The 22,075-nt window shown below is 35.5% G+C and overlaps 1 protein-coding gene across 1 annotated transcript in view; it reads right to left on the bottom strand.

The window, feature by feature from the left end:
- Positions 1–983: 983 nt before the first annotated feature.
- Positions 984–22,075, bottom strand: part of LOC119642028 — a 160,352-nt gene continuing 139,260 nt past the window's right edge. The window contains exons 3-7 of the mRNA XM_038040986.1: positions 5,318–5,516; positions 5,160–5,245; positions 4,824–5,079; positions 2,960–4,728; positions 984–2,886 (exon numbers count right to left, since the gene is read on the bottom strand). Of these exons, the coding sequence (XP_037896914.1) occupies positions 1,866–2,886; positions 2,960–4,728; positions 4,824–5,079; positions 5,160–5,245; positions 5,318–5,516 (3,331 nt within the window). The 3' untranslated portion in view covers positions 984–1,865. The remainder of the gene's footprint in view (positions 2,887–2,959; positions 4,729–4,823; positions 5,080–5,159; positions 5,246–5,317; positions 5,517–22,075) is intronic.

The following is a 22,075-nucleotide window of genomic DNA, read 5'->3' as shown; positions in this document are numbered from 1 at the left end:
TGATTCAAATTTAAATTTAAAATAACATTTTATTTGCTTTCCTTTGACTTTTTTACAATGGGATGGGTTACGATGCTAGGACCCATGAATTCTTAAAACTTCCCTAAATATTATGCAAGACACTTTGTAGTACTTAGCTATTCGCCGTATATGTATTTAAAAAGAAAGAAGAAAGGCGGCTTGTGAAGTAAAAGATGTGAGCTTAAGAGAGTCAGGGAGAGGAAGAAGGAGAAAGACGACGCTATACTTCCAATTTATTAATGGCAATTGTTTGAATCCCGAAGCAAATTTTAAGTTTTACACTGACTTGGCAAGATAAACAGTTCCTTAAAATCTGGATCGTTTTAGAATCCATTACAGATCAAGACATTTCTTTATGATATATTTTGTCGTTTTAGAGCTTGACGACTGTGTCTAATGAATCAGTTAATAACATTCACACACACTGCCTTTAGAAGAAGCTGCCATCGTGTGGTGGCTTGCAGATAACGAAATAAAAGGCGACCCGCTATTGCCATCATACGATTCGTCGAAGTGGTCTACCAAGAAATCGGCGAACAATTCCAATATATAGACATACGCTATACGCATTGCTGATAAGCAAGTTTGTTAATGAAATAAAAAAATCTTTGAAAAATTCTTGAAAAAACTTTTGGTTTTACTTTAGATTATGCGAAACGCAATTTTCTTGATTTCGAACAAAGCCTTGGGCTTTCATTTTATATGAGCAACTTTGCAGGAAATTCGAAAAGAAATTCAAATTTGATAATAAATAGATTTATGCCGTAAATGTGAGCTTTCTAAGCAATTTAGTAACAATACGGGTTCGATTTGGACCGATTTATATAATCTTACAGAAGAGGGCTAATTAAGTGGATATCAATGCAAATGACTTTAGTCTTTAGATTCATTTAGCTTTTTAAAAATACTGCTACCGAGTTGGGGTTCATTGTTTATCGCATAGATGTAAATCTGTCAAGAGCGTTCCTGCCATGACTATAGAAAATTTATAGAAAATTATCGAAAATTCGAGGCTGGTGCCAATTTATTCCTTGTTCTGTAGACCAGCATAATAAACATAATTATTTTTCTTATAGTCATCATCGATCAGTAGTAATATATATTATGGTATTTTAAACATTTGTCGAAATAACGGAATGAAACATTGATTTGCCGAAAAACATGAACTTGACCTTTACAGGTACAGGGCATTACATCGGAATAAGTGATATGTTTGCGACACAAACCGATCGGGATTTTAAAAGAATAAACAATGATTGAAAAAAGTTTGCTGAATTTTTTTTTTTTTCTTAATTCCATATTCAAATAGAGCAGAAAAATATTCATTTAATTTTCTTCTTATTTTTTAGAGAAAATTATTATAAAAACACAATGTAATATAGAAGGGCAATGCGTGTGTGTAAAATGAATGGCATTGTTAACGAAAAATATTATTTTGTTTTTTTTTCTTGTTTTTTATTTTTTATTATTGAATACAGACATACATGTAGACACTCAAAGAAATCATATATTTAGTACGTTGAATAACGTTAACGAATGAATGAGATTTGCTCTATGTGCATGTGTATGCTTAATTTCCATCGATGGTGATAGAAAGAACAACGAAGAAATATCAAAATAAATTTGTTTACTAGTGAGGGGCGTAGGATAGGTAAGTAAAAAAAAAATATATGAGCAAAGAGCAAAGAATATGTTAAGCATATTGAATACGTGCAGTTCAAACGTATTATTATCATTCACAAAATGAACAGTCTACCAACAGCAGCTTATACTTGCTGGCTTCGGCTAAAAGTTTAGTAATAATTTAACAGCAAACATTAATTTCATTTAACATGAGCTGTACGTTAGCATTTATTGTATGTTATGTTAGCCGCAGCAGTTGCTGATGTTGTGGGTGTTTGGGATGGTGTTACAGAGCTCAAGGACGTCGTCATCGTCGTTGAATTTATAGAATTATGTGAAACCGCTAGCGGATGTGCGACAGATGTGCAGGTAGTCGCTGCTGTTGCCGCCGCTGCTGCCGCTGCCATTGAATTTTGTTGATGTTGTTGTTTAATTTTATCAAATATTTGTAATTTTGATTTGACCGCGCCTTCGCATACCATTAAGCGTGCTTGAGATGGTTTTTTATCTAATTCGAAACAAAAAGCTTCATAATCCGAGTTAATGGTTGCGTGACGCTTGAAATCAGAATACCGTCTAGTATCGTAGGATAAATATGATGCAGCCACAGCAGCTGCCATGGACGATGACGATGAGGTGGATCCACTACCGCTCGCTGGCGAATGCCCGCCAGCGTTACGGGGTGGCGGATTACTATCAGGTACTTGACGTTTACGTTCAAAATATTCCACAATTTTGGCTATTTGCGCGGAACGTGTGCTGGGTGGCAACGCAAACGAACGATCATCCCATAGCAATGAGTCTGAACCCGCAAGGCTGCTAATATCATCGGAACTGTCCGTGTAAATGGATGAGGTGCGATTTTTACAGTACAATAATTGATTCGTAGTAAATGGACTACGTTGCATCATTGAATGAATTTCCGAGTCCAAGGCTAAACGATTAATTAGGCCTGCGGTTGCGGTTAAGTTTGGATCGTTACTGCTTAACAAATGATGATGGCAGGCATAACGTTTGTTGGTCCTTGTAGCATCTGGCAATTCCAGGTCGTCGAGTGAACGTAATGCCGAAGTATTTGTCCGAGTATTTACAGCAATTGGTCCTCCTGCTCCACTTGACACCTCATCCATCAGCAACACCGACGATGAGGTAGAAGAAGAATCATTTAAGAGTTGCTGATGATGACCGCCTTGTGACGTAGAACTGTAATAACAACACCGACATAAACTGGCCAATTTATCACTACAGAGAGAATATTCGAGAATAATGTAAAACATAAACAATGACTTAGGCATATTTGTAACCTCGATCATACCTCAAATCACCATTGGCGCCCACATCTAACATTAATTGTGACTTTAGCTGTTCAAAACAACAATTGCTACCACCGCAGCCCAAACCTAATGTTGACATTCCGCCCCCATATTGGCGATATGTAGTAGCGGCATCGGATTCTTCGTTAAAGCACGAATAGAATCCGCTTTCGATCGAATCACGTCGGGTTAATGTGCTTTTGGTGGGCAAAAAATCGTGCTTAATTTCGTTTAATTCGAAATCGGGGCATGAGGATATTGAGGCAGGCGTAGCTACGAGTGGCAACGTAGATGTGGGGGCAGGAGGAGCCGGTGTCGAAATTGATGTCGACAGATCCTTAGAGGGTTTGTCGTCACCTTCGCAGCCGTCCTCAGAAGAGTTAAACTCTTCCCCGGTAACGGCAGCACCGATCGCATTTAACGTTGTGATAGTTTGTTCGTCATTTTTGACGGTATTGCTGCCGCGAAACAATGGATGTGTGAACAAGGAATTGGCACGATACTTCCGGGTTGCAGGTGCAGGAGCGGGTCTTTCGGCAGAATCATCGCTACTCGATTCAGCGTCAGCGCAATTGCCGCCACCATCTGCATCTTGTTCGATATCGGAGTCTTCAACGCAATCGTCTTCATCTTCGGCAGTTGGGCGTCGGCCTATTTGTAAACTCGGTGATAATTTCAAATCAGCTGCACTAAATTTACGTGTCAATTGGGGCGAGGTGGGGAGGCTTTTTGGTTCAATGGGCGAATGAGCTATGATCGTTGCTGCCGCTCCCAATCCTCCTAATAGTTTATTTTCATCCGCGGCACTGGTTATCTTTTGTAAGGCTGCCATCTCTTTAAAAAAGGGAGCGCACATTTCAAAGCACGAGCTAAATAAATCACCAACTCCAGCAGCATAAGTTTTAGGATTGGCCCCCAATACCTTTTTGACTCGTCGCAACTGGGCTAGAGCGGTAAAAGGGTTAGTTTTCACACCATTCTGATCCGTTCTCATGGGTTTGTATTGAGCATCTTTCAGGCACATTGTTTCTGCCACTTTTCTTAACGTTAAACCCGGTGTAGGCGATTCGCAGACTTGCACGGGTATCGCTCTAACCAAAGTAGCACTTGACGATCCATTGATTGGCGGAGGTGTGGGTGAATGAGTCGACGATCTTTGCCGCTGCATTTGGTGGCAACGCGCCTTATCACTGGGCGTGGTATGCAATGGGAAATGTATAATATTCTCACTGAGAGAACGACGATGGTGTTGTTGCATTAATAATTCAGCAGCTGCTTCATACTTTTTCGTAGCTCTTCTAACTCGACTGTTTATATTAATGCTATCTTCAACAAGTTTTTTGTGACTTAAAACTTTTGCTGGATCGTTTGGTATTGAACTGATGCGTTTATTAGGTTCCGTAAAAACGAAACCATTGTCGCTCACCTCTCTTAGATGCCTGGGGGATAGACAGGTGGCCGAAGCTGTATTTACACATGATGCTGCACTGGTAGTATTGGTGGCAGAGTTAGATTTCTTTGTTAACACTTGACGAGCGGATCCGTTTTTAAGTGTCACGCAAACATTTTGGTTTTCTGAATCACTTCCGCTTAATGCACAATTAGTCATCTCCAATGAACTTAACGGAGAAGAGCTACTAGTACTTGTTGCTGAGGTTGCCTTCAATGTCTTTGATACATTTTTCGCGACAGCATCATGTTGATATTTCTCTAAAAGCAACGTCAATTTCTTAACAACATCATGAAACGTTGGTCTACTTTTAGGATCGTACTACAAACATTAAAAAAAATTAAAAAAAAAAAAAAAAATAAAAAATTTTTACAAAACGCAATTTGGCTTTAAACAATTTTATTGGTGAGACTTACAATACAACAATAGAAGGCCAGTCTTAAAAATACAGGAGGTGTATCCATGGGACACAATTCAACAAATGCCAAATAGTCCAGACCAAAAGAGTCGGTGCGCGGCATAATATCCGGATCGGCTTCGATGCGTGCTATAATTTCACACGATATAATGCCAAACGAGAACACATCGCTTCTCTCGTCATAAAATTTATTTTTTAGGCACTCAGGGCTAACCCAATACGGTGAACCAACATATTCTAAGCGTGTTTTACATCTATAATATTATCCAAAATTAAAAAATATATATAAAAAGTTTTATAAAAAACAAAAAAAAAATTTGTCAAAAATACTTACTTCCTATCTGGTATTTTTGCAGCTAAACCAAAATCACCCACCACTGCTTCATATTGATCAGCCGGTAATTTTCGTATTAACACATTCTGAATACAACAAAAAAATTAATGTAATTTTATTGAATATAAAAAACAAGACATGAAAAACATTACACTTACTTTACTAGTTAAGTCTCTATGGAAAATGCCCGCATCGTGTACATAAGCCATACCACGAGCTATACCTAGAGCTAGTTTTAATTTCAAAGCAGCACCCAATTCCACCTCTTTATTGGCCAACAATTGTTCCAATGAACCGCCATTTATGTACTCGGTTAAGGCATGCAATTGACCTTCTTGAACGCACACACCCATAAAACTGTAAAAGAAAACACACACACACAAACAATTTAATGAAAACTGTACACTTCTGCTTGATGGTTTTCACTGATCGATCGGTCCTTGAATCGACCTTACACAGAAAAAGGTATACCTCCCTCCTCCTTCATTACCACATCATAAAAACATTAAAAAAAAAAAAAAAACAACAACACAAGGAACCTTAAAAAAGTGTAGCAAGGGCTCGTTTATTATTAACACTATCCACCGTATAACGTAGTGGGAACATTCGTAAAAGATAGACAGCGTGAGACAGCGTTCTGCTAGATTTGTTTTCCCTTCCGTAGGCACATAGAAAAACGGGTAAAAAGCACTGTGAATGCTGTAGTGGCAGCGCATTGCCGACTCCGCTAGACTTAAGACCATCCCGGAACCGCTTTCGGATGACCGCGGGATGGACATGTCTTCATTTTCCCTACATCGTCCTACCTCTCTCATCGTCGACTGAGATTAGATGTTCGGATGTCGGTTTCGTGTAGCTTATATCGAAGCATGCCTTGCAAAGAATCGGAGGCAATTCTTTCATCTCTCGTTGCCTCACACCGCGGAAAAGACCGAGGTATCTTTTCAATGTGACCCATTATATTTGACAAGCGTAACATTGTAAGCTATCCGCCGCCATCGGTTAGTCCGTCCGTCTTTTTTATTATTTTTATCCCTTCGGTCATCCATGAACTTCGTCGCCTTTTTTGCACTTCCATTTTGGTATCCTAAGCAACTTATGGTACAAGGGTATATTAATTTTATGCGAATGTATATAACAGCTGGAAGGACTTGAGATGTGGCCATCTTTTGTTATACCCATCGATTTAGAATCACTCTCTGCATAGTTCTATACTTGCCTGTTCGTCGTGTATTCTTGGGTTGGACATAGAGGTCGCAATTTTCGATGTATTTTGAATCGGAATCTGGCACAAGGACATGTTTTGTCCGCAGGGTGAACGGTATTGAATATGATTCGAATCGAACGATTCTTCCCATACAACGGCTTATCTTGGAAAGTTCGCATTAACTGCATTAAGAGAAGAGGTGTAGGCTAGTTAAGAGGGCATCGTGACCCACTAGAGTGTTGCCACTTGCCCTTTACAATATCATTAAGGAATTCCCGAAATTCTTTTGCTGCTGTTTTTTTTTTTTTGATGCAGAAAGAAAAACATGTTAATCGCTGCCTCACCGCGCTTTGATCACGACCGTTTTTGCCCAATGTTGTCGCATGTGATTCATTTCCCATCCTCGCCTGTCGCCGTCTGGGATCGAACTCATCCCGTTTGACCAAGGCTACGCGTAGGGAAATTCGATTCATCACTTTTTTTTTTTAATAGTTTTTAAAAATTCCATTGCTCATTACTTTGCGACGGCCATGACTGCTTGTTGTATGTTTTTAAAAACTCATATATTTTCATATATTGTTTGTAATGCATTGCCAAAGAATGTTAAATATTTTTGTAAGATAAGAAATGCATTATCATCGAATTTTTAATTTACGTTTAATCGTCTTTAACGTTCATGTACGTGAGTGAATTTCTTAAATAATGAAGAGTAGCGGAATTTTTAAATGAAACACACAAAAACTCTTATGTAAAATTCGAAAAAGAAAAATAAAAAAAAAAATTTCTATAATTTTTTTTACTTCTACATAAAAAAAAGGTGATCTTGTACTTGTGATCCTTTTACAAACGATCATTCATTAAAGTGATTACAGAAATATGTTACAAAGGAGATATAAGCCAATTACGAATATCGCGCCATGATGTAACCCTTATTATATTATGTAAGACACAGTTCATTGCCATTAATCTTAAGGTCCACGAAATGATGATGATTTGTTTACAAATTGAATGAATTTAACGATTTACGTTTAGAGTGGGGTTTGTTAAGATCGCCCCTTAATCTTTGTGTCGTTATAATGCAAAGGGCACAGAATTTAATCTAAAACGAAGAACATGTATATCTTCCTCCGTTCGAAAGAGCATATGAAAGGGAATTAAGTATTGTTACTTGCTTTAAGATTCCTCCGATCGAGCCTTTCTTGCGTACTTTTCGTAAATCTCCCTAAAAATTGAAAAAATCACATATCGGTTGCATGCTGACTTGGAAATTTTTAAATCGGTTGCCTTCTATAATAAGCATATTTCGAAATTTCATTAGTTTATTATCGTGTCTGAAGGACATATATTGAATTGATGAGGAGCAATTTTCCGTATAATAGAGAAAAATTTCTTTAATTGGTTATCAATAAAGCGGGTGGTGGTACCCAGTTAAAAAAGTTCCAAAGCTTACTTATAATAATTCATTGAAAATGAAAGTTAGTCTCTTGCCGATCTGTTATATAGACATTCACTTCACTTCAAAAGCCGATTGAAACCATAGTTACGAGTATAATTTAGCTGTGGGGAACTGCACAAAAGCAATCAATTATTCGCAAAGAGTTTGATTTGCCTTTAGTTCTGTACTGATCGTCGATGAAGAAACACGAATTGTTCGACAATTTTCGATAAGTCACACTTTGTAAGAAAAATATTCCAAAACGTGTACATCTTTTTTGCAACTCTCTCATAAAACGACGGCATCCATACTTCGCGGGGATTATATTCGTTACTGCGTACTTTTTCATTTTCATGCGGGCAACGGTAATAATTGAGGGAATTTGAGATGGTTATGCACAAGTATTGAGTATTTCGGGTTATTTCCGAAAGTCGATTGCTAATGACTATGATCTTTTCGGCAGGCCTCGAAATGCACGACCAATTGAATTTGATAGTGATACCCTAACATGTCTAGTGGAAGGAGAAAATATGGGGATTTCGTCTCAAACACTTCCATTTTCTATACGCGTAGTATGACCTTGAAAACCGAAGCCCATGTGAAAGACTTTAGTTAACAAATCCGTAGCAGATATTCATCTAAAACTTGAAGAAAAATATAAATCCGACACGCCCTCTTACTGGCAACAGACTAATCTGATTGAATATTAAATAAAAACTTGATTAATCTGACCGCCAACTAGAAAGCTTACATCAATATGTCCAATTGACCATGAAAGGGTTTTATCGATTTTTGTCTATTGGTTCGAAGCCATTAATCTCAAGGATTCGCAATGAGTCGAATATTATTTTATTTCATCTCCTTTCCTGGGAAATTTCCCAAGGAGTTGAGACTTGAAACCTGGGACTAACCCGTCGAATAGTTTGAAAGGAATGCAAAAGCTTGCCTGACCTTGGTAATTAGATATACACAATTTCTATTGAAATCGTGTGCTTGTCAATACAAGCATGCTATAGTTGACCAAAATTCGTTTCTTTATGGATCTGTAGCCATGTCACTGCTGTTATGCGAGAATATCCATGAGATTAATTAAACCTTGAAAACTATTGCCCACTGTGTCTGTTTACTAACATTACTTTTAAAAATCGTTCACGTTAGTCAACTCTATTCAGATACCAAATATATAGGATACTAGCTATACATCCGTCTAGCGTCTACTTTGACGACAAAGGAAATTTCACAAAGTCACTATCACTAGACTTTTGAAAAGTTTTAATAATTAAATGAAATTTATTGTTATTTGATTCAAAGTGATTAGATGCAGGCTGATAATAATTTTATCAGATTTCCTTACTACTTTGTCAACACATAAACTTCCTCTTTCCTGTCACTTGAATGCCATTGCTGTTGCAATTGTTGTTGCCGTTGTTCGTAAAAAGAATATAATAATAAAAAATCCTTTTTGTCGCCTTCTTAATTGTTTTTTTTTTTCTTTTTTCTTCTTCTTATTCTTCTTATTCTTTGCATTTACTCCTACAATTTAAATACATACAAGGAAAAAATGATAAGCTGCTTATATGTAAAGTACCACTAACTGTAAATACAAGTAAACAACAATACTTCACACACTTAATCTGAAAGTAGACGTAGTGTCAGTCTGCGTATATAGTTTTCATCAGACCAATAGGCAGGCAAGTAGGTACACAAATCTAAGCTGTTTTCTTATATATATATGCCGAGTACTATTTTATTTTTTTTTTTTTTTTTAATGCGGAAGTATTTTCATAGACATATATGTAGGTATGCGCGAACGCGTTTACCGGTGGTTGCCTCTCTGGATGTTTATAGACGTGATTTCAATCCACTCTCATAATCATAATTCCCACTAAAGGCTGATGTATGTATTTCATATGAAATATATATCAGTATGTATATATGTGTATATGTGTGTATGTTGATGTATAAATGCAATACTTGTGCATATATGAACTTCAACTTGAAGTGTTATTTGATGCTTTATCTTCTTCTTATTTTCTCTTGTTTATAGCGTCACACTATACACTATGCACATATGATGATGTCTGTCGGCAGACGCATACATCCATCCACATGCAACTACAATACGTATAAAACACAGTTACACGACACATATCAACTTTTAGCAAATAATATACGTATCTGTCTTAGCGCATCTTGGATAAGGCAAATGAAAAAAAAAAAAAAAAACACAAAAGCAAAAAACACCTACTCTCAGGCAGGCAATCACATTTATGCTTGTAGTCCATCTGGATATCTTCAGGTTAAAAACAGTCGGGGAAAAAAAAAAAAAACGTTCCAGCTCAAGACTATGAGACGACGGTGCATGGATTCTTTGTGTGAAACCTTTGATTAAAAAAAAAAAAAAAAAAAAAAAAAAAACAAACACTTCGTATATTCTTGTCTTGTTCTGTCTCTACCACCTTCAGAATGACAATGAACTCTTCTTTTTTTTTTTTTTTTTACATGTGAATGTTAATGTTTGCTGCTACTGGCTTTACTGGTCGCTGTTATTGTTGTTCGTCTTACGACACTTTTGTGGTTTGTACTTTTATTATCTTGCTTTACATTTTTCTTTTTTTTCCCATTTTTTTTTTTTTTTAAGTTAAGCTCCAGATTTTCATCTATTGCTGCTCCGCTCGAAGTTGTGTATTGACTTTATTGAGACTTTATGCCTCCCCTATAGTGAAGATGATCGATCGGCTAATTAATTGTACCTGTCGATTTATTTTTCTCTGTCAATTTGTAGCGTTTGTGTAAATGCGTTCACGTGAGAGTTCGTGATCAAGAGATCATAATGTTTACAAAATTTCTCATGAAAGACATTTTTCGCGCGACTTACGAAATTAGTATCAGGCCTAGTCTGCGAAGACGGATGTTTGTTGATATTGTGCGTTGGCTCTTGCCGTGGGTTTTTCGCGGCGGGGGAAAACACACATTCATGTCTATCGGGATGATTACTCACCGAGCGGTACATGGGGATCGGTATACAGACCTATCCCTCCGCCTGGTAAAAGAAAAACATGTCTGGAATCTTTCTCGTTCTTTGTGTCAGGGGATTGATTGAAATGTACCTCTACGTAGGGCGAGGAGGTCTATCGAGCGCATGACAGCACTTTGTTGTTTAGAGAAAACGTTATAAATCTTACTGTCATTTATAAGTAAGTTCTAGGCGACCGTTTGGAGCGCTTTAGGTAATTTTCGTACTTAAACACTTTACCCAGCAGCCAGGCAAACGCTTTACGACAATTATGGAGACGCGCGGCTAATGAACAGACTTGTCTGATCCTCAAGCTGATTATACAAGAAATGAAAAAAAATGATTGCTGGTCTCATACCGGTTTCCTTATCCAAAGGGGTCATAAACACTAACACATATTATTATTACGTTATTCACGTTATTCGAAAAGGTATATATATCGTTACACTGATGCATATATATGTAGCTGTAAATAATTTCCGTAAAGGGATTTTCACTAGCATGAACTTGTAAAGAAGTCGAAATCGATCCGAATCATAGGAATTATATTTTTTACTGAAATTAGTTCCATGTTTCAATTGTTTGATATTTTTTTTATTCCAAACCACAATTCAACTTGCCAACGACGTATATCTTCAGAACGTTTTGATTTAATTGGGTAATGATCGATTGTAAGACAAAGGGTGACCTTAAAAAGGCTCACTATTTGCTTGACAATCTTGAGAGGGAAAATTTGATTAATATTAAGACAGAAGCTTAACTATTGATACAACAACAAAACAGACCACAACTGAACTGAGTCATACGCGACACAAGAGCTGCAGGCACTTATCTAGTTATAGAGACTTGAAAGCTTTTCATTTAATACAAATTATTTTGGACCTCTGATTACATGCCACCCAGTCATTGTTAAATCTATGTGAGTGACGCTGCCTGATTTAATGCGTTTTATAATACTTATCGACGAATTGGTAAAAAGGAAAGAAAAATTCTTGGAAAATATTTGTTTACTTTGTTTACGAGAGTCTATATAAATATAAATATAAATAAATATATATATATATATATATATATATCGAAAACATGGCAAAAAAAATTTAACATTTATACTGTAACACTGGAATTTACTTAAGACAAATAAACGCAACGTCGAGATTGTATAGTGTGTGTGTGTGTGCGTATGTGTGCGTATGTGTATGTGTGTGTGTGTGTTTTTCCCCCTGACCACTTCTAAAAGCATTTGTCAGTTACCGCATACCGCTGAGAACATGCATTGCAAAAAACAGACAGACAGACATATTTTAACTCTTACAACAGCTGCCTAGGCAGGCGCACATAATACTTTATTTTTAAAGAGGAAAAAAAAAAAAAATGCGTACATTTTGCACATTTTACTTATGAGAATATACAAGTAACTCAGGAAAAAACAGAAAAAAAGAAACAAACGAATGTACAAAAACTACTATTACGTTTGGCAAACATGATATGTAATTTTGGGCTTAGTCATAACTCAGGTATGCTTTTAACAAGAATCCCCCACACACTGATTACGTGTCAATTGCAAAGAATGCAATCGCAGCAACAAAGTAAGATAGAAAAGAAACTATGAGAAGAAAAAAAAAAATGAAAAGAAATGAAAAAGCTAAAAAGCCGCTTGTTCACAAACACAAACACAAACGGAATGAATGGTAAACGATATACAACCAACTATACATAAATTTACAAACTCACAAATCAGTTTACTTTGAGTTGTAGTGTACGGTCGAAAGATAGTGAAGTAAGCGCAGTCACGGTCCTTTGAAACACAAAGGCAAAGCAAGGAAAATACATTAAATTGAGGTTAAGACGAATATATTTACATCGATCACCTCCTCCTAATAAACATTGGGGTCATTTGATTTTAAAGCGTTCACGAAATATGCTTTATGCAGCTAATAAGCCTGAGTCATTTTCACGAGTTTCTCTATCCATCTCTTTTCTTGGCCATTACCGGTTGGGAAGAAATCTGGAAGAAGTAAGCTTCAATGTATTTTTATCGACAATGAAGTTTTTTCAAATCGCTTTCATCAGACTCATCTGAAAGTTAGATTAATGTTAGCTGATGGCACGATAGTCGTTTCATGAAAGGCCTAACATGAGAGGCTTTCTTTTGACTTAACTTCATAATGTGTGTTGACAAAGCAATTGGTTTCAGTACAAACCGGCGTCCCCTCCCGTAACTGGTCCCATTGCGCCTAAGGTAACAGATTGACTTAAAATGTGTGGCTATTAAGCCAATTCTAGGAAATGTTCGAGAACTCTTTGGAGACTCATTGTTCATAGTATACGCGTCTTTGCCATTACCATAACCATTAAGATACTCCCGGAGGGCCGCAGCCAAAAAGACGTAATCAGGGGTAAAAAATGATGGCGAAGTGGCATAATTCCCATAGCTGGACGTAAAAAGTCATACAGCACCTCTGGATGGTTTTCTCAGATATTTATACTTGAATAAGGATTTTTGGGGTCATTCAAAAATGTATTGCCCTAGGGATCTGGTTTTCCGCTTTAGCGTGACTCTATTTCCACGACATCTCGGACATCTTTTACAGAAACAAAATGGAATTCAAATTGTATCGGTATTGGTTAATAGTCGGAATTCTGTTGGACCGATCAGTCAAGTAATTCTCTTGAATATCTATACTAAACTATAGATAAAAAATATGACAAAACTGTAGGTATTTTTTTGAGTTCGCCTTCTTTTCTTCTAAATTGCGAACATGCAGGTGTACAAATCGCACCTATTTCTTAAACTTGGATTTATCTTCATCGAAAGCTGAAACAGGTAGAAGAAAAACGCCAGGTATATAAAAGTTTTTTCATCTAAATAAAAGTTACCAATAAATTTTGGAAACTTAAAAGTTAAAACTTTGACTCCCCCGGGATTCCGGTCTAAAAATAAAAAGTTTGTATTCCAAGTAAAAAGTAAGGACTACATACAAGCATGTGGATTTCCAAACAGCTAGGAAGTTGGCAACGAAAGATGAAGTCTTCGCATATTACGTATAAAGGTTCATAACACTTTAAGTTTAATTTCCCGGAGCGAGATTGTAAAACGCTTGAATTTTTATTCTTCGATGTCTAATTTCTCTGACAAAGTACGCTACACGTATTAGTTTTAAATTCTAAACCCTAAGGAGTCCGCTATCTTTTAGTCAATTTGCTAATCAAATGCATTGACCATCCGAAGCAAAAAAAAAAAAAAATCTTTTTTTGTCTATCAATAAACGAAACATTGCTGCCCGTTGCTGACCGCATTTTTGCCTTTTTTTGAATCTAATTTCATTAATCGAGTAAAAAGCTCATCTAATATCATTTATGTTGAGGTGAAAAAGCCACTGTAGAACTGTAGGACTAAGAAATCAATTTTCTTATGTATAACTTACAGAACGAAAAACTTAATATATTATCTCGCAATGTACATAAAACTGTTATCAGATACTTGAAGTAAGTTTTAAATGTCACCTACACACTCACACCAGGATAAATTGTGGCGCATTAGTGTTAAAGAAAGAAAAAAAAAGGTCCTGTGACAACTTAATTTTTAGCAATTTTTTCATGCTTAGTTTTTCACACCTACGCCACCACGCTCGTATACAAATGATATGTGACCACACATACACATATGGCATATTTACAACACATTCACTTTAGTTGCATATTTAAGATAAAGCCCACCCTACTTAACTTAACTAAAAACGAGAAAAAGACTTGGTTTCATTTTACTTGTGCTTCTAGCCAACTTGTAATTTATACTAATAATTACGCTTACAAGCGTATATAGCGATATTGCTTCTGCTATAACAAACAATATCATGCTGTGACAATATTTTGAAGTTTTTTTTTTTTCCTCTTCTTCTTCTTCTTCTTTTTTTCTCTTGTTATTAATACTTTGCATGGTATTCAGGTCGATCGACGGTATATTAATAATAATAAAAAAAAACAACAACAATTTTTTTTTCTCTTTTTCACCCAAAATATAAGATAATAGCAATAATAATAAGGAGACAAAAACAAAGAAAGAAGAAAAACGTTTTCTTCTTTGTTTTTTTGTTGTTTTTTTTTTCTTTTACTTTCATTCAGACATGAGTTACTTTTGTTTTTAACAAACAGGACATAGTAGCTTTGTTATCATTATTTGTTGCCATTAATGTGCTTTAGCTTTTTACCATCATCCGCTAAGTATGTTGATTTTATCTTTACTTAAGTAACCATCGCGAACATACGTTTATTGTGTTAACTGACTTTTGGAAATATTTAGCCGATTTCTGTGTTGAATTGAGGAGAAAAGTTGGAATTTTTGGCAATAGTTTTGCTAATAGCCATTGCATTGGTTAAGCCATGTAGTGTGGAAATTTTTACAACAATATGGGCAACAATATGGGCAGCGTAATCCCATGGTTGGTCGAACTTCCGCAGTTTAAAGGCACAGGCGTTGCATTGCCACCGAGCGTGATGGTTTGAATTCTTTGTAATATTGAGATGCGTAACATTGCCTGGACGGCTTCGACGATGATAATTGTAATGGCATTAGTAGTGATGCCATTTTTTTAGAATGAGGAACATTTTTGTGCTTCAATTTTAATCAAATCCCATATCACTTTTTCCACCACAAATCCGATGTTAGCGCAATCGAAGTTTTGCCTGATGGAACCTACTTCTTCGGTTGCCGAAAAAAATAGCTATCAAGTTAAAATGGGGATGACAGCGGTACCGGAATGAGAAGTATGCGTAAGAGCAACTGACTCACATGCGAAAAACTGCGCCACATCCAAGAACCTGGCTTCGTAAAAAGGAATTTTTTTTTTTTTTTGATAGAGCTTATAAACAAAGAACGTGCACCCTACACAAATAACTGAACCATATACAGACATTGTTTCACAAGCAAAAAACTCTCGTATGGTCGGCATAGGCTTCAAAGTTTTTTCAAAATTACTTATTTGTGCTGATGTTTGTAACCTGACATTTGAATGCTGGCGATAAGTACACACCTCTCTGAAGATTGCAAACGAATGATTACATACATACCCGTCGGAAGTGTTCATTCTATGATTATCTCTTCTTGGGTTTGACCCATCTCTGTTTTAGCGCACGTTTTCAATGAATTATTCGGTTTTTCTTTAAGCGCTCATTAAATTATGAAGGGACTAGTGCGACCGGTCTAACATCATAGCTCTTGTACTTATAATGATTCTTTATCTTACAAAGAATTTCCCTGGCGACCATAATTCAAAAGAATTTTGCAGGAGGCCGTTATGGTTAAATTCGTCACATCGTCTATACCTACTACTACTAAGCTATTCAAAATCTCTACCCTACTTGTCTCTAGCACGTGACTAAGCTTTTCTCGACAAATGTTGCCATCTTATGGCAATAAACTCGGACTGTCGCTCATACGTGTATATGTTTTTTATTTGGGATTATATTCTTCATAAGCATAATATATTGAGGGACGATTTAGATATGCTCATGAAAATTCTACCGCCTACTATTCAGAGATTGAGAACTCTTAAATGCTATGCGTGTACCTTTAATAAAATTAAAAATGAATGAAAATATCTTCCATAGCTAGAAAACTGCTAAACTAATAAAATTAATATATTAACTACTCTTGGAAAATTCAGTTATTGAGAAATAAATTGTGCAGAAAAAATGTTATGTAAGACTAGCACCGTTCCTGCTTTATAAAACATTAAAGCGCGGCTTACTTAACTTAACGCGACATTTATCGTAGATAGGCGGGTATCTAAGATTCGCTTTAAAGAGAATGTAGCTTTCTCTGCCTTGTTTTTTTTTTTTTTTTTTTTTTTTTTTTTTTTTTTTTGGCCACGATTATCGGAAACGAACCTACAATACTTAACGCGTTATTTACAGGCTTGTGCGCGTACCTTTCATATTCTGAAATTATCTTATGTCATGTATGGTAAGAGTAATATGATCATTGCTTTGCCTACATTTCAAGTGACCTCCAATCACCTCTGGGGGGAAAAAAAAAGTGAAAGCCTTTTTTGCCTTTCCTCTCGCTCGCGCTCTCTTGCTCGCTGTAGACGCGTTACGCTTTTTCTTTATAAATCTCTGCCTCTTGTTGTTGTCGGAATCGTAATCGTTATAAAATTGATTTATGTTAAGTCAAGTTATTGGATACTTAAGGCATTTTGGGACGGTTAAGCTGTCATATTTGCGCTTACTAAGTGTGCAAATGTGGGTTAATAATAATTTTTTCTTTTTTTTTTAAATTTATTATCACATACATGTATTCATGTACATACCCGACATGTCTGGGGATGAAAGGTTTTTTATTTATTGTTTAACGTAAAACAAACAATAAAAGGAATTTGAATGATATTTACATTAACATTATTATTATAAATCAGATAAGGAGAAATAAAATGTAATGAGATACTGTTGGCTTGCCGTTCACAAACAACCTCATAATAAGGAAGCCCCCATCGTAAATAATGCAACTTAGTCGTTTAGTAGCTTTCAAGTTGGAGGCTTTTTCTAATACTTAACAAGGATTCGAGATTGCGTCACCTTTTCCCTTACTCTTGTATAACGTATATAAGATTCAAAAAACAATTTAAAGGAGAGAGATGTCGTTGAAAATGTCCGGAGTGTTAGGAGTAAACGAGCGAAGAAAGTGTTGTAATTTTGCTATCCCTCCATAGCAACGTAAGAGAAGTGAGGCTTCGATTACGATTTTTATTTAGAGATCTTTCCAATTGCCCATAAATCTGTTAAAAGGCGTTATCAAGCGAAAGTTAAGGAATGGATCCACAAAACGAATTTTTTAAAAAAATGAAAAACAAATTAGTTTTAATGTAGAAATAAAGACTTGCTTTGGACTTTTTTTTTTTTTTTATAAGAAAAAAGTGCTTATATCATAGGGAATGTCCTCTCTCTACATACGCAACACGATGACAATCACAAAGCAATGACAAAGTCGAAAGAAAAAACGAGTGGCCGCAGCCTAGCCAGCGGTGCGGACCTAATCGGCAAGTGTTGTGTCTTTTTACCTTTGACTGGGTACTCAGTGCGGTTTCAATTAGTGTGACACTCTGTCGCACTGAGACTTTAATCTGCAAACATTGGCTTGGGAGGCAGGGTTCTTTCAGGGCCGAGCTCTAGTTTAAAATAGTTTGAGCACAAAAATACATGGGCAGACAGATATACAAATGTAAATCGATTACGGGAGCAATTCTAAATCGATCCGTTTAATATGGATCCAGCTTAACTTTCTCTGGGTCTTACACACAAGCATCTTATAGTACAAGTGGTGTAGGGTAGAAAATTGTCTTTGAATTGCACATATTGCACGGACATAATACCAATTTAGAATTACACTATCGACTTCTGCAGCGCTAATGAGTTAAAGACATGTAAGAAATTACTTTAATCTTGCGGAGACAATTTTTAAAATCACTTAACATGTTCTTGCCTTTGTTTTGCATATTTAACCTAAATGTGAAAATTTTTGGAATTTTTTTAATATTCATAAATAAATTACTTATTTACGTGTACTACCTTCTACGATTTCCTATGTAATGAACACATCAATATAACGTGTCTCTAATTCTCTTAATGAGTTTTAAAAGTTTTATATGTAAATAAATCGTTAGATGTGTGTGGGTTTCATATATAGGAGCATTAATTGTCACATAAGCCAATTAACCTTAACGCTTGAATCCTGACATACGGAGCCTTTTTCATGACGGCAATAAATATCTTTTTTTTCTTTGCAACTTGATACAAACAACAACGACGACGACGATGACGATGATGATGATGATGATGGTGATGCGGATAGTGACTGTCCCCACACGTAGCAAAAGCATATCTGCTTACTATAAAAGTGATTAAAGATTCGTGTTTTCTTCTCTTACCGTGAGAATAAAAAATTTTTAATTTAATCGAAATTGAAATGTAAAGCTATTTAATGGTCATTGGCCCTGTTCACCACCTTCGGCGATAATCTTCGAAAAGCCCTTTATAGCTCTTTAATATTTGTTAAGTTTTTTTTTAATGACTGCTGCGCGTCTTCTCATATTATTTTACTATAATTAAAAAAAAAAAAAAAAAAAAAAAAAAAATTGCAATAGAATTGGTAATGGTTTTCGTAAGTTATGTTCCTTTTTGTTTGCTGATTATGAATTGCTGCAATTAATTTGTGAAAAAAGAAAGACATAAAAATTTAAAAGGAAATCATCTTTGCAAAAACCGCCAAGATATGCAGGCATTTCTTTGAGTTCATTTTTTTTTTTTTTTAAAGTCTTAAAGTTATTTTTGTTTTGGCAAAAGAATAAATTGCTCGATAGCATTAAATCGATTAAATTTGTCACACCTTCAGAAGGAAGCTTAGTTTATTTAGAATATGTCTATAAAATATATATATGCATAGACGTTACATCTCAGCATGAGTTACCTGTTCGTGCGCATCGAGAGATGCTATAGGATACTTCTTCTTTTTTTTTTTTGTGGTATGCAACAAACATGCTGTGCGTGCCCTTCGTCTACATGTTAATAATAGTTGAGAATTGTGTTTTATATTCTAATCTGAACTGCAAATTGAAAGGGAGTGAGAAACATCGGCATTCGTTGCAGGAAAAATGCATCTTTGACTTTTTTGTTTCCTATTTTCTGTTACAGCCATGGACGCATGAATAGTACAAATTTCATATAAAATTTTAGCAAAAAAGATACATAGATTGGCTGAAAAGTTTCCGACATGAACATGAAGATGGCAACACTCGACCAACAACTTGATGTTGAGGGATAAGGTTATGCATGCGTTGATAACGAGTCGCCAAAAATTACAGTCATATCAGCAGTGAAGTTACCGTTGGGCAATAGTTTCAGTGAGCCGATGTGGATGTCATTGTCTGTCTTTGCAAAGCCAATACGCTATACACAGGTTCTGCGCCATGATTTATTATGGCGGAATCTCGTTGTAGCAACTTGAGTGAGACGGTGAAATGTTCGAAAAGTTTAAAAAGTGTAAGTAAGCGTTGATCAAAACATCACTTAAGCTCATCGAATGATGCCGGGCGAATTTTGAATTACAGTTAGCCCTATCAAGATGTTATGAGCTTGCCTTAAAAAACGGTTTTGTTCGAAGCTGATCGAACGTTGTGCGCAATGTTTGCCCACGGTGACGCAAAGCGACCGAGTCGAGGCTTATGACTATATTGAATGAATGCAAGTTCGATTTGCTGCTCGGGCAGTATTCTAACCTTCCACATCTAACCTATAGCTGAAAGGAAGCTACAAGGAAAAGATCCGGAATAATGAGGTCTTTGCAGAAAATCAAAAAACATCTTTGGGGGATTTTTACGAATCATTCTACACCAAATACATCGAAATGCTAGAGGAGAACCATTGATTGTGTCATTCTTCGCACTTTAAAAAACAAAAAAAAATGTTTTTCTTTTTCTACTTAGGTTGGAAACTTTTAATTTTAATTTTATTGAAGTGGTTTTTACAACCTCGTTGGACCAGATGAAGAGTGGAAGTGGCGGGCGGTGGGGATTAAAATTCTAGAGAGTTAGGAAGCGCAGCAGGCCACTGTTTTCTGGCCCCTTGAACACCTGCATGTTAAGCTTATTTATAAAATAGATAGCACTTTCGAAGTAAAGTAGCCGAGGTGCACAAGTCACTTTATGTTGAAGTTTGATCTTGGTCGAGTTCATTCATTAATTCATTCCAGTGACTGTGCACAGAATAAAATATGATTAATAAATGCTTCAAAATTTGAATAGTGTGTTAATGACACTTTGGAAAAGGGTTACACTTTATAAGTGAGATTAATAAACGATGATTAGAAAAACAAAAAAAAAATATATGTATAGAAAAGAGTAAACAATAACGTGTTAAACAAGGATAGGAGAACTTAATTTATGGATGTTGCGCTATAAGTTCTATGAGCGAACACTCTAGCGAACGATATAAATAAATCTTTCTTACACTTATATATATAAACCTATTAAACTTTTCTTGTTTTTTTTTTTTTTTTTTTTATTTTTAGCGAACAATGTAAAAATTTAATGTTTTTTTTTTTTTTTTTTTTTTTTTTTTCTAAAAATCCTGAAAATGCTATTATCAGATGCCCCACCCCTTGGTTATAATGTTTTGACACATTTGAATGATATATACCACTACTTCTACTATTATTACTATTACGGATGAATGCGTGTTCCTGTCTTACAGCGCGAGTATATTGGGTGAGGTCATTTTCCTTTTGGTTGCTTTATTGGTTTTTATGTATCACGTCTGCATTTTAACAGAAACGCCAAGTTGACTGACATATGCATTTGTCTGTTGTCTATTGTCGTGTATATAGAAGAAACCATATTGCATTTATTAGTGCCATTCCTTTACTTTATTACTCCATATTCCCTACCATCTCTTCTCCTTACATAATTTTCGTTGATAATTCGCTGTAAAGTGCTATTAAATTTAATCATTAGTGTTCTTTCTATGCATGTATGTATGTATGTATGTATGTATATAAGTATGTACATCGTACGCGTACATTAATTTAAGTTAAGTTGTTAATGAAGTTGTCATGGCAAATATTTTTTCCATTAATATTTCATTTACACATATTAGTGTAAATTTAATGTTGACTCGCTTTCTGATTTTTCCCGGAGTAAATGCGCAATGCGTGATTGGTCATGGCATTATTTAATAGTTCCATTATTACTATTATTATTATTATTATTTTTTTTTTAAATATTTCCTTTAGTTAACGAAGGAGGAAAATGAGACTCATGTAACAAAATTATGCATTTTGTTAGAGGTGTATATATATTCGTCTTTAACATTCTTTTTTTTTTTTTTTTGTGTTCTTTACTTAATAGAAAGATGGAGTTACTGCAACTATTGATGTGCGGCATATTCAACACTAATAAGGTGTGTCTGAGTTTAATGCAAACATGTGAATATATGTTAAAAGTATAAAAAAAAAAAAAAAATAGTTATGTTTACGCTGTTTATACAAAATTTACTTTGTGAGAACAACACTTTTTTTTTATATTATCGTTTCGATCATGAAATTCTACTTTGATTTCTTAGTTAAAAAACACAGTTACACCTCATGACATTAACTTAAACTTGTTGGTGTTGTGTTTTAGGGCGTAGCGACAAGGTCCATTTGCACCATTACAAGATCTTAAAGTTTCAATTTATTCCTGTTGTTCTTAGCAAATGTAGTTTTTGCATAT

The sequence above is a fragment of the Glossina fuscipes genome, unplaced genomic scaffold, assembly GCF_014805625.2.
Source record: "Glossina fuscipes isolate IAEA_lab_2018 unplaced genomic scaffold, Yale_Gfus_2 204, whole genome shotgun sequence".
In the NCBI taxonomy this organism is placed as follows: domain Eukaryota; kingdom Metazoa; phylum Arthropoda; class Insecta; order Diptera; family Glossinidae; genus Glossina; species Glossina fuscipes.
The sequence above is the reverse complement of the archived record's forward strand: the minus strand, read 5'-3'. Positions and strand labels throughout refer to the sequence as shown.